The sequence below is a fragment of the Pelmatolapia mariae genome, linkage group LG13, assembly GCF_036321145.2.
Source record: "Pelmatolapia mariae isolate MD_Pm_ZW linkage group LG13, Pm_UMD_F_2, whole genome shotgun sequence".
Classification (NCBI taxonomy): domain Eukaryota; kingdom Metazoa; phylum Chordata; class Actinopteri; order Cichliformes; family Cichlidae; genus Pelmatolapia; species Pelmatolapia mariae.
This window is the reverse complement of record NC_086238.1, coordinates 34,700,352-34,714,491: the sequence shown is the minus strand read 5'-3', so window position 1 is coordinate 34,714,491 and position 14,140 is coordinate 34,700,352. Positions and strand designations below refer to the sequence as shown.

The following is a 14,140-nucleotide window of genomic DNA, read 5'->3' as shown; positions in this document are numbered from 1 at the left end:
TTCTAAATGGGGACTCTGTAGTCCACAGTACAGGGACGTTGGCTTTTTCTTGCCTTAAACCTTGTGTCAGTTCATAAATATTTGCTTTGTGTCGACTTGGTTGGCTATTCTCTCACCCTCTGTTCCTCTGTGTGTTATTAAATACAAAATCCACGGATGCCTCAGGACTCCAGAACGGGAGACATTCCTGAGTGCATTGCTGTCATATTTTGAACAGTAACATCGTAGATCTTATCTTTGACTGCTTATCTGATATGTTGTATTAATATCCAATGCATACCTCACCAGCACTAGTGTGAAATGTAATTAGGAGTTGAATAGTGGATACTGGGTAACCGTAGCCTTTAAATATGAACAATATTCCAAAGCTGAAATGGCTGAAGTGTTTGTTATAGCAGTGTAACAATAATGAAATACCTTCAGAGTGACATAACTGTGTATGGATTCATCAAAAGAATAAGTCTAAAACTAACACAGGATTTAAAAAAAAAAAAACACGCTTCAGTCTGCAGTTCCTCCCCAAGAGCTTTGAAAGATATACTGCAGAGAGGTGAGGCCAAAGCACTGTCTGTGTGTGCTCAAGAGACTGGTGTTGGCAGGAAAGCAGAGTACGTGATGTTGTAGTACCTTCCTCTCTATCACGGTGCTCAGCACACACATCTGGTGTCTCATTCCTTTCTAGTAGTGTCATGTTTCAGAAAGTATTCTGGGTGGAGCACAGATAATGGAAATCTTACAAATCAGGACCAGAGCAGATTTCAATTTCCATGGAAATGTTTGATGTTATTTTTCTTAATAAATTCATAAAAAGAAAAAAAGAAAATCATCACTGAAGAAGAAACACCCAGTGCATCATGGGAATCCCTGGCAGCCTACGTCTATTGCAACATAACTAAGGGAGGATTCAGGGTCACCTGGTCCAGCCCTAACTATATGCTTTAGCAAAAAGGAAAGTTTGAAGCCTAATCTTGAAAGTAGAGATAGTGTCTGTCTCCTGAATCCAAACTGGAAGCTGGTTCCACAGAAGAGGGGCCTGAAAACTGAAGGCTCTGCCTCCCATTCTACTTTTAAATACTCTAGGAACAACAAGTAAGCCTGCAGTGTGAGAGCGAAGTGCTCTAATAGGGTGATATGGTACTACAAGGTCATTAAGATAAGATGGGGCCTGATTATTTAAGACCTTGTATGTGAGGAGCAGGATTTTGAATTCTGGATTTAACAGGAAGCCAATGAAGGGAAGCCAATACAGGAGAAATCTGCTCTCTCTTTCTAGTCCCTGTCAGGACTCTTGCTGCAGCATTTTGGATTAACTGAAGACTTTTCAGCGAGTTTTTAGGACATCCTGATAATAATGAATTACAGTAGTCCAGCCTGGAAGTAATAAATGCATGAACTAGTTTTTCAGCGTCACTCTGAGACAGGATATTTCTAATTTTAGAGATGTTGCACAAATGGAAGAAAGCAGTCTTAAATATTTGTTTAATATGTGCATTGAAGGACATGTCCTGGTCAAAAATGACTCCAAGGTTCCTCACAGCATTACTGGAGGCCAAGGTAATGCCATCCAGAGTAAGAATCTGGTTAGATACCATATTTCTAAGATTTTCAGGGCCGAGTACAATAACCTCAGTTTGATCTGAATTAAGAAGCAGAAAGTTAGCGGCCATCCAGGTCTTTATGTCTTTAACACATTCTGCATTTAATTTAAGTAATTGGTGTGTGTGGCCCTGTACTTTTTAATTTGTATATGCTCCCTCTTGGCGGTGTCATCAGGAGGCATGGAGTGAACTTCCACAGTTACGCTGATGACACTCAGCTGTACATCTCCGTGTCTCCTGATGACACCAGACCAATGGATGCCCTTTTTAACTGTATTCTAGATATTAAATCTTGGATGGCAGAAAACTTTTTACAGCTTAACCAGGACAAAACTGAAGTTTTAATCTTCGGTCCTGAGGCTCAGACAGAGAAACTCCTGTCTAAATTACAGGCATTTTCACTATGCCCTTCACTACAAGTGAAAAACCTGGGTGTTATTCTTGACTCTGAGCTTGGTTTTATCCCACATATTAAACACGTAACCAAAATTGGATTTTATCATGTAAAAAATATAGCCAGAGTCCACCCTATTCTCTCTCGGGCCAACACGGAGATGCTGATGCATGCTTTTATTACCAGTCGCATTGATTACTGTAATGCCCTGCTCTCTGGTCTCCCCAAAAAGAATATTTCACCTTTACAACTTTTGCAAAACTCTGCAGCTCGTGTGCAGACGAAGACCAGAGGGCGGGCCCACATTACACCGGTTTTACAATCGCTGCATTGGCTCCCCGTGTGTTTCAGGATCGATTTTAAAGTTCTTTTATTGGTTTTTAAATGTCTTAATGGTCTTGGGCCTTCTTATCTTTCAGATCTGCTTTTACCATATGAACCCTCGCGGACCCTGAGGTCCTCTGGTACTGGCCTTTTGATTGTCCCTAAAGTCAGGACACATACTCACGGAGAGGCAGCTTTTCAGTGGTATGGTCCTCGACTGTGGAACAGCCTGCCGGAGGAGCTCAGGGCCGCAGAGAACGTTCATGTTTTTAAGAACAGGCTCAAGACCCACCTTTTTAATTTAGCTTTTAACTAACGCTTATTTATTTAATGCTTATTTATTCTATCCTGTTATTCTATTTATATTATTAATTTAGGTTTTACCTAATATTTATTGATTTTATTCTTATTCATTTTTATCTTCTTACGCTATTTATATTTATATTGTATCCCATTCTTATTTATTTTATCTCTTTATCCTGTATATATATCCTTATTGGGTCATATCTCCAGTGTTTCCTCGGAGGGGGCTCTCTGCACCGGGGCTGTGATCGACCGTGGCTGCTGGGGCTCTGTGGGTCCTCTCAGCCTGGCTGGGGGGCTTCTTTGCCTCCCTCCTGCTGTGCCCAGCCTGGAGGCTGCGGTCTGTGACCGGCTCCCGGTGCAGATGGCTCCCTGTGATAGTGTTTCCTCACTTGGCTCATGTGTGCCCAGCCCAATTTTACTCTTTAAGTGTGCGTGTGTGTGTCTGTGCATGTGTGTGTGTGTGTGTGTGTGTGGGAGGGTGGGTGGGGTGGGCTGCTTTTAACCATGTAAAGCACTTTGTGCTACATTTTTTGTATGAAAAGTGCTTTATAAATAAAGATTGATTGATTGATTGTCATTGTTAAGTATAATGCCAATATGTCACATCTGCCACAAGATGAGGAATGTTAATGAATTATAAAGAATTATTTTTCTTTTTAGGGAATATAGACTAATGTTTAACATTTAACACTTTAGTTTTAGTATTTTTTGTTTATTTCTAAAACAGCAGCAAGCATTCTTTTGAAAAACTCTCTCAGATAGCTGCTGGTAATAAAAGGCAGCCCCAGGCTTGATGTTTCCAGGAATATCATCACGGTGATTATGACTTTGCAGCTTCCACAGCTGTCTGATGCTTTCCCTGTGAGTCAGCAGTGCCCTCTCATTTTGAATGTGGACAAGATAATAACAGTTGGCTTAACATGAATGAGACATGATTCTGCAGATCCTTCTGAATGAGTACAGACGCTGTGTTTGTTAATACTCCGTCACAAAACAGAAAATACAAGTTGAAATACAAATTGTTTTGGTTTTGTCAAAAACACACTAAAAAAGTCACACATTAAAACCTAGTGGGAGTTGTCCCTTAAGAGTGTTGTTGAGCAAGTATTGATCATGTATCCCAACACATACGCCAAGGTGTGAAAAAGGCATGGGTCACTATCAACAGAGGTTTCGGGTGAAGCTAATGTGAGACCTTGCCTTACCTGTTGAGATCACTTGATGAAAGATGTGAGAGAGTGAGGCGTCTGGGGAGAGATCTCAAAATTGCTCCTACATAAGGGATGACAGTGTTGTTCCATTTGTCCTTCTGTTCTTCCTAGTTGGCATCTGACCTGCTCTCTGTGCAGCTTTACTGATTTGACGAAGGCCCAGTTGGGATAACCACATGTTTTAAGAGCTTTCTTTACATGTGTGTGTTCCTTTTCTTTCTCTAGAGGGAACATTTTTCTGACTCGCGTTGCAGGTCCTGATTACTCCAAGTTTGGTTCCAAAGGTCAGTGGGAGTCAAAGAGGAGGTACTGGTTTGTGGGGCTTCCGGTAAACTATTATCTTTTGCATCTTCCTCGGTGAACTTTGTTTCTATCCACTGAGTTGTTGTGAACAGTGAAGGCTTTTATTTCTTTGGTTTGATTTTGACTCAGGTGTCATGCACCTATCTGTACCAGTGGCTAGGTGTTGTCCCTTTGAAAGAGCCAGGAGCTTTACTTTCCACTTCGTCCATGTAGAGGTTTGCCGTACTGGGTGACACTGGGGAGCACATGGCACATCAATGTTTTTGTCTGTAGAAACCCTCGTTGTATCTAAAATATGTGGTGGTAATGCAAATCTGATTGGCAGCACAGCTGGTTCTGTTTTCTAAGGAGCTGTCTTGCTGTAGTCATTTTCTGACCGTCTCCAGTGGGACAGAAGTGAAACGCGAGACCACATCAAGGAAACAGAGTTTTTGGGGTGTACCAAAAGGATACAGTTCAAAATCTTGGCAACAAATATGCTCTTTGATGTTGATGTGAGCAGGGTTATGTAAGCGGTTATTAACAAGAGTAGCAAGTCTCCTTTGCTTTCCTTTTCCCTGCTAGCGGTGCAGTCTCCGGCAGCCCGAATAGCATAAAAGCCCTCAAAGGAAATGTAGCTGTCTGAACTATACTGGTGCAACAATTTCTCTGTGAAGCATATTAAACTAGATTTCTGCTACTTCCTTTGACTTTGGGCCAGTGCTGTCCTCCATTGTATTTGCCAGTGACTTTAGATAGAAGGGAAACTTACAACTCTGTTTCTCCAAAACTCTCTGCTGTTTCACTGCACTCTCTCTTTTTCCTCTTCTTCTATCCATCTCTGCATGCTTGGTGTGTTTCCATCCAGGTATCAGCTGCAATCACTGTGTTCAAACCAGCAGACCAGTCAGCTTCAGGGCAATCAGCTGATCTCTAACGCAAACAGTGTGACTGGCATGAAGTTGTTGCTCCATGGCCCATTGTCCTGAAGGAACAGATGCTTGGCCAGTTTGTTGGCAAAAGCTAATGGGTAAGAGTAGGACAAAAAAAAATCCAAGAATATTAAACAAATACTAGGAATGACTGCAACAGGCTGCACGCAGGTTGATGCATGTGCACCAATGGCAAAGGGTGACTTTGGCTTCAGTGAGTTATCACCAGTGTCCTCTTTTGGGTTTTGTCTATCACACATAACCACATAATATACACTTCTTATCTTCTCGTCCCCCACAATCCGGGTCAGTTGTGTCAGATGACAGACCTTCCTGATTCTGCTGGAGGACTTTTTCTCTTCAAAGGTTAATCCTTCTTTCTACCAATGGCAATGATTGATGGAGTTTTCTCTCTAATATTGTAGCATCTTTATCTCGCAATACAAAGTGGCTTGAGATGACTATTGTTATGAATTAGTGCTGTCAGCAATATTATCACCAGTTTGAACCAATTATATGTACATGCCTACATGAAGGTACAGGCCAATGAACTGTAGCGTCATGAAAAGGCAGCAACCATAAGGTTATATATATAGCATTCATATTATGTTATGTAACACCAAATGTTCATATAAATGCTTATTTTATTTGTGACATTAATAGTAATATCCCACTCACACAAAAAATATTAATTATGATACTGATATCAAAGGTTAATGCAGTATGAACATGTAAAACTTCTTTATAGAGTCTTTTGAGTCGTTTTTAATCTGTGTAAAATGGTAACAGTCAGCACAACATACAGGCGAATGTAACAAGTGTAGCTTTTGTACAAACTAGACCTTGCACACAAAACTTAATGTGTTATTTTATTTCAAATTATAGCTTCATAATGATTGCAGGACATCAGACTGCTTGTTCTTATTGTTTAATTATGAAGAATTATCATATAGAAATAAAAAACCTGAAGCTGTGTGTCGATACTATTTGAACATTGATGACAAATGCTATTCAACAAAAACCTTCAACATTCACACTTTCCCTCGTTCACAGCAGTGCTCTGCCACACTACACATTTTGGTATCGACCCAGTACCAAGTAAATACAGGGCCAGTACTGCCGAAGTTACTCAGGCAGCTAAATGGGGGAGAGTAGTGTGCCATGATTAATGAGACGAATTCTCAATTTGCAAATTCTGAAACATTTTAATCACCACTATATGTTTTGAAACTGGGTTTTTGGAGACCTGGAATGTTTTTCTGTCTTTTAGCACACAAAAAGCTTTGGACATTTTTCATAGTGCATGTTGGAGGTTTATTTTTTCCAAAGAAATAATTAACACAGTTCAGCGGGCTACACACTGAACTTGAGGGATACAAGCAATGTATCGATCCGATACCAATACTAGTGTTGGTATCGATACTATCGATATTTGGATCGATCCGCCTACCTCTACTGAAGATTTGATTTAGGAAATTCTGACATGCCAGCTGATCTGGCATCTCAGTGGAAGTGGAAAGACACACCTTTGGAGTGGGAGTCGCAAGTTCAATTTCCATCCAGTAAGGGTCCTGGCTAGAACCCCCATGTTAAAATAACCCCCCCCAAACACCCCAAGCCCTGGAATGGCACGGTTGTGTCTGCAGCTCGGACACAAGCATTTCACTACTCTGTATGATGGTGTATGTGACATATAAAGGCTATTCTCATCTAGAAACATCTGGGGTACATTAGTCTGCTCAGTTTGCAACCTTGTAAAGTGTGAGGAAGGATCAGCTGATGTTCAGTGATGCTTTTTTTCTTACCTTACTTAATCTGCAGCATTCATCCATGTACTCTTCCAGGCTGTCACTGGTGATACTCCTTTTAATAGGCTCGGGTTCAAAGACTTTGCTTGTCATGTCATCACAGCTTTGTATTAAGGATTGCTCTCCAAGCCTCGTATCCTCTGAGCAGGTCCTTCCTGTCACAGCCCTGGACTCTTCAGCATCCTCACTTTGTTCAGGACCTGAAACCCTGCAGTGGTCCACATCCTCACCTATGTGCAACTCTACTGCTATAGCCGAAGAAATAAGTGTATTTGAATGAATTAACAAACTATCCTGTGTATCCACTGTTGTATTTAAACTGTTATCCGCTGAGTCATTTGCCTGGTTTTTCTCAGTGCTCTTTGCATCTGCAACAAGTCTGTCAGAGAGGACGATGGGCTCAGAGTTGAAGTTGGAGGAGTCACAGGAAGACTCTCGACTGTGCACCACAAAGCTCTGCTCAGATCCTGTTGGGGTGGATGGTGAATTAGCTCCACTGGGGAGCTCCACTCCAGAGTCCTCTGATTCACACTTGAACAAGTTTGAGAGATGAGTATCCGACAAAATGGCAGATAGATATTTGGAGCCAGGCTTGATCTGAGGCTGCCCAGACTTTTCATCAAGCTGAGAATTCAGCTCGGGGTGTGAGTTGTCCTGGTCAATAAAAAGCTTCATTTTTGTCAGGACAACCTCACTGTCCAGTAATGTGTTTTTACTGTGTCCTTTACCTGTTAAATAGAAAAAGAAATATGTATCAATTGTCATTTTTCATATTTTAGGAAGTCCTTCAATACTGTGTTGACTGTCCTAACAAGCTGTTTGAAACGGTTTGAATCCAGCGAACACGTCTTTGAGTAAAAAGTTATTCAGTTGAAGAAGGTTGAAGAATGTTTGTCATCATGGTTACAAATTTTGGGAACAATTTCCTGGTTGAACTCCAGGGCCAAGAATCTTACTACCTTAGACCGCTAAAGCTCTTTCTTAGCCTGACAAAGTTGTAGCTTTCTTCTTGTCATATACACGGTAACATGCATGGTACCTTGTGTGTCTTCAGCTTGCTTTCTATCATTATGTTTAAATGTTGTAAAGGAGATACTGTGGAGGAAACGACCACAAATGAGACCTTGATAACTTTTCCAAGGGGTGATATGTGTATATGTGTATATCTGTCAGAGTGTGTCTTACACAGCAGTGCAAGTACTTGTCACCACCTTTATGATGAGGACAATATGAGGATAGAGTTCTTGCTGTAGATCTGTAGATCTAAAGCAGTGTGTGTTTGTGAGAAAAAGCTTCCCTCTGTGTGGTTTCAATAAGAAAGAAGGGACATTGTAACTGTAAACGGTGGCGGCCTGAACTGAAAGATGAATGAGACACAAGAAATTTAATAAAAACAGGATGTCAGAGGAGGAGCCACAAATCTGAAAGAAAAACTGCTGTCGGTTATATTGGATGTAAACTATTCAAGGGCAGCTCCTTTAATACCCACACAGCTCTCCAGTCTAAACACTAGAATACCACAACGCAGAGCGAGCTCAGGTCTGAAAGCACTAAAATGTCAGCAACTAATAAAAGATCATTACAAACTTTTAAAAACACAGTTTCAGTTCTACGTAACATTTGGAAACCAGGCTGAAATGAGAATACATTCAAGACTTTCTGCTTTTCTACAAATCCTTCTGAGAGCCTGAGTGACGTCCAGGGATACCTTTTAGGTTTAACAGAGTTGGTTTTAAAAGAAGCAAAATTCAAGAGCATTTGAAGAAGCGGCACTGAACAAAGTGAGCAGATGATGAGCACACGGCTTCTGATAAACAGCAGAAGAATGATGATGCAGAGGTCACGCACACATAAAAGAGGTTTAACTGGTGGACATGGTGCAGAAATTTGAATTATAACAGACATGTGATCAGAAAACTTTAAACTGCAAATTTGAATATCACATAATTACAGAGCATGAGATAAGACTGAATCCAAAGTACGTCCACGCTCATGGGAGGGAGCGCTGACTGACTGAACAAGATTAAAAGAGTCAGTAAGGTTCAGGAAGTCTTTCACAAGAGGTTTCAAAGTTGACATAAATATCAGCAGTGAGCATTTAAAACTGTTAAAATGGTGAATTTGCAGTACTGTGGTTAAGTTTAATGACCCCCTATGATTCTTTATGGTGGACAGTCAATGACAGGTTACATTGAGGACATCAATTATTCTTATTTATATTGTGAATTTATTTAATTTGATGATTTTTGATTCGATTAATTCGTTTAATTCTACCTTTTATACTGGCATTATAAATCAGCCTCACAGTGTTTGTAACATCTGCTTATATCTTGCTGAATTCAGCTGGAGCCCTAAATCCACAAGAAGCAGTGAGCAGCACATGTCAGCTGATCACAGCCTGCAGCTCACAAAATGAATGATTATGTGACTTGTAATTCTTTTCCACATGGTGCACTGCTACACCTGATCTTAGGGTTCCCGCACATGCCAAATCCTATTTTAACACATCCTGGCTACTGTTGATGGTTTTTAAATACGCAGCATGCAGAGCTGAGCTCATACTGGATGTTAGAACTAAATTATATGTAGCCTGAAAGACAGCACTATACTTGCTTTTAAAGATTGTTACTTTGAGCACATGATAACTATTCGAGGAAATACAGATGAGATTATCAGTACTCTTACAAAATGAGGAGAGCATTACATTTAGAAAGCTACACTAGGTATCAGCATTTTTCAACAACACAAGGTTATAATAATCATATCTGAAATAATGTGAACATTTTTAGTGTATTTTAATAGCATCTCACAAAGTGCTGAAGGTAGGCTGAGCAGCAGTTATTATATGAATAGTATCGTGCTACTCTTTTGTCTCTTTCCCCTCACTCTTTGACCACTCACAAGCTTCCCTTCAGTTTGAATTAAAGGTTTTGTTCATTTAATTGCATTAACCCAGTGTGAGCCAGCTCTGATGCTTCTCATTGGAGAAGATGAGGCAGGTCCACATGTGTCCATTTGGCGAGGTTGCTTTGTTATCAGTTGTAACTCCTTTGCAGAGTTTAAGCCAAACAGCAGCTGATGTGTTTTCAGTGACAGAAGAGCCCAAGAATTGATTTCCATAAACAAGTAACAGAAAAGACAAAACCATCAGAGCGATTAAGCTATGTACAGCAGCTTGTCTCAATAATCCTGTACCCCTGTGTTTCTCACTCTCGCGATTCTTTTTATTTTTATCAAAGACTTTCAGTGGAAGTCTGTTCATGTGAATAGCCTGCACACAAAAATGGGCAAGTGTAATTACACACTAAAGCCATGTCAGCCATGTGAACAGACTTCTGGCCATTGTGATCCAATCCCCATCCATCCCTAAAGTGCTCTCTGTGCAGTAATTGTCAGCTGGACAGGTGTCGCCGTGATCCAGCTGTCCTCATCCTGGCCAAACAACACAAACAGGTATTTTATCCTATAATTTACAGCAGTCTCTGTTCCCAGTGTCTGTGCTTTCTAAACCCAGCAACATATTATTACAGACAGTCCACCAACGCTGCCCCCACCCAAATTCATTCTAAAGCTCGTCTCTGTCTGAAGATGTCCTTCAGCTGTTTCCATCATATTTATTCACATCCCACTGAGTTTTCAATCAAGCGAGTACTTAAAAAGTCTGAGTTGAGGACTAATGCTGTTAAAGTAGAGTAGGCAGAGTGCCCTGTTGCCTTCTCCTGATGCCTAAGCTTTCACACCTTAATAACAAAGCTCTGAGCTGCCTCGGAGGCAGAGGGAGGAACATCTTGTCTCCGAACCCTCACGCTCACTGTTTGATGATAAAATTTATGTCACTGGATTCAAGTGCACCCAAGTGGTATCAAGACCTTAGTTAATGTTGCATTGTGAGTATGGTTTAATGATTATTATTAAAGATCTAATCAGTTATTCCATCTAAGAACAGAAATGCAAAAACAACAGTTGGGTCAGTGGTGGTTTTATGGACTTACATGTTTGCAAAATGAATTTCCTCAAAAAAATAACAAAAACTTTGGCATCTCAGAATCATTTGTTTTATTACGATAACAAATAAAGTTCTCCAGTTTGTATTTAATCTGCAGGTTTTCCAAACTGTAATAATAATAATACAAATGCTTAATGTGAGCAGTTATCTGGAAATAATTTTAAGCAGCTCTGGTGACATCAGATGTTTTTTAGTCTGCTGGACATTTTTCAACCTATAATGATGATGCTATGATAATAACCTCAGTTGTTTCTTTCATTTGTGATGCCAGTAACCAGGTGAGGAAGCTAAACTGTGATATTTATTGGGTAAAGGCTTTGTTACTGAAAGTTTCCAGTAAAAATGATTTTTAAAATAAAAATAATATTTATTTCTAAAAAAAAACATGACAAAAGTATACTGTATGTGTGCTACATGCCGAATAAGCAAAAGTATCATAAATGGAAGAAATACAAACTGTGAATGTGGCTCCAAAGACGATCATCTTACATCCTTAAGTGAAGCACTTTCTTTTTTTCTTCTCATGAAATCACCTTCAAACTGCACACGCTCTTGTAAAAGGTGGTTTTCCAGAGCCCTTTAATTTTCTTATAGATGTTGGCTAAACCTTCTGCTCTGTGCCATCTGGCTGTCTCTTAATGCAGAGAACGATATTTGTCTCTTTTTTAAAACAACACAGAACACATATATGGAAAGCCTTTGGGCTTAGGTGTTGGTTTAGTTGGCCTCTGACAACACGAGGTCATAAACAGGCTGCGACAGGCCTGCTATTTTTACAGCCCTGCTGTGGTGTGTGTTTGTCAGGGTCACTGTGGGTGGTTAAACTGACCACTTATCATCTGGCGCTGCAGAAGAACAGGCTTAGGTGGAGCAGCTGAGCATTTTTTGTTGTTTTAGGAAGGCTGGTCTTCTGGGTTTAGAGCCAAGGTGGTGGAATATTATCTGTGTCTTTTTGTCTACAAGACATCCATCAGGTCTAATTTCATGCGACCTGGTAGGGACGTGGCGAAGTCATCAAATTCTTGTCTGGATCTCGATCAATTTCATGAAAACTAGTGATTGTCTTTAGTCATTAAATCTTGATGAAACTGTTTCCAGCTGTTGCACATATTCTGAATAAATTATGACAAATAAGCAGTTTTTTCCTGGATTTGTTCAACCGACTAAAGTATCACAAACAAAAACAAGGAAACTGACATTACCTTTATATTTTACGTACACAGAACAGATAACAAAAGAAGTCAAGCATCTAGCCCTTCAGTCCTTCCTAGCTCATCGATCATTATTGGCCTAGGACCTAAAACAGCACGCCATCCCCCGTCATAGCCCTTTCTTATTTTCTAAAGCAATGTTGTTTTCAATAGAACATTTCTAAATGCACAATGTGTTGTCTTATTATTACAGTTAGACTTGAGTACTAAAAAGAATATTTACATAACAAAGTTTCACAACAGGAATTCCACTGCAGGTTATCTGCAGTCAAACATAAAATAAATCAGATGAGCCCTGCTGTGAGGGCAGTGACTCAAGCTAGTAGCATATGTTACCTTGTATCTGCCTCCTACACGGAGCTTATATTGAAACAGAAGGCACAGCTGGGGTCCCTGTTATGTTTTCCACTACTTCCTGACCACGGTGCCATCCATCCGTGCTACTCGGTCTTCTAGTCTTTATCAAAGTCAGTGGGGCCCCATTTTATCAAAAACCATTAAGATAAGACAAGAATGTGCAGGAGCACGGTAACTCAAGTCAGAACTGCTTCTATTAGTCTCTCCCATTCTTGGTGCTGTCTTTGTGCTGATGAAATTAGTGGCTGTCTTTTAACTGATGATTATATGGTTACAAACTGAAAGCTTGCTAGTAGTTGCACAAGTACCACAAACAAAAACATGGAAACTGACATCAGCTTTTAATTTTATAGAACAATAACTCACACATCTGCTGCTCAAGATTCAAAACACTGAAGAACAAGAACAGCTGAGAAACAAAAGTCACTGACATCAGTGTGTAAACGACGACAGAGCCATTTCTAGGGCTTCAGGACTTTATGAGAGGAAAAAAGGAGACTTTACCTTTCCTCCAAGGGGCCATGATGGAAAATGACTTCTGCCAGCTGATGACAAGTGCAGCCTTTTTTTTCACACTCATCTTGCTGTAGCAAATTTTGAATTTCAGAAAACTTAAAGGTGAGTTTCAGAGAGGAAAGACGAAAGAAAAGGTCCTTAGAGATTCTTCATGATGTATTCTGCCTTGAAGATCAGCTGTGGGAAAGGTGTCTGTTGTTGGAGGCGCTTGCATAGAGGCTGCCCTCTATAGCGGAGTCATGATTCCTGTGTCCCTTTGCTGTGGTGCTTGAGTGAGTAAAAGCAGCTCCTCAAGCTGAGGAGGGGCTGGGCTCAGGCAGCAGCATTCACAGTCAGGAGGAGGAGTGGTAGGAAGCCAGAGGGGGAACGGCCACGACACATCAACTACAAAGCAACGTTGGATGAGTGAAGTGCTTCCAGTATGTACACAGCTTAGTAACAAAAACAAATATGAGAAATGAGAAGTGTTTATCTGGTAATGCAGTCGTACTCTCATTATGTTCTTTTCTCAGTAGGCAATGAATGAAAGTTAATTGCTTCAATTTTGCAATGTAAAAATTGTAACTTGTTTCCTTTAAAGGAGTCCAACAATAAAACACGTTGGTTTAGACTGTGGAGGCTGTTTCTCCCAATCACAGCCCTCTAGATCACACTATCCCCCCCAGGAGGGCAACATAGTCCCCAGAAGGGGCACCCACAAATACAAGGGATTCCAGGATTAGATATTAAGTTATATAAGCCCTTTTAATACATTTAAATAACCAATTAAATCATCATTCTATATGCATTTTTTCAATTCAATTTTATTTATATAGCGCCGAATCACAACAACAGTCGCCTCAAGGCGCTTGCATCCATTCACTTTCCTATTTCTGGGTAAGTGTCCTCGAGCGTCCCACACAGCAACTACAAACCAGTTCTGCTGAAGTTTGTTTGTCCATCCTAGCTGGAAAACTCAAAAACCAGCTTTATTTGCTGTTGACCATCATCCACCTGTGCCTTACTCAGTGTTTCTTTTTATCTGATTTAGTGCTCAGCTCAGATAAAATCATTATTGTGGTTGATTTTAACATCCATGTAGATGCTAACAATGACAGACTCAACCTTAATTATTTAGACTCAGTTTGCTTTTTTCAAAATGTAGTCCAAAACAGTCCAAAACACATTCAAGCTCTTGAATAATTAATGACGCAGA

General features: G+C 40.3%; 1 protein-coding gene across 1 annotated transcript in view; it reads right to left on the bottom strand.

Moving 5' to 3' along the window:
• The window catches only part of si:ch211-250c4.3 (uncharacterized protein LOC100535981 homolog), a 32,749-nt gene extending 19,708 nt beyond the window's left edge, over window positions 1-13,041 (bottom strand). Inside the window, exons 1-2 of the mRNA XM_063491915.1 lie at window positions 12,934-13,041; window positions 6,853-7,583 (exon numbers count right to left, since the gene is read on the bottom strand). Of these exons, the coding sequence (XP_063347985.1) occupies window positions 6,853-7,583; window positions 12,934-13,009 (807 nt within the window). The 5' untranslated portion in view covers window positions 13,010-13,041. The remainder of the gene's footprint in view (window positions 1-6,852; window positions 7,584-12,933) is intronic.
• Window positions 13,042-14,140: the final 1,099 nt, after the last annotated feature.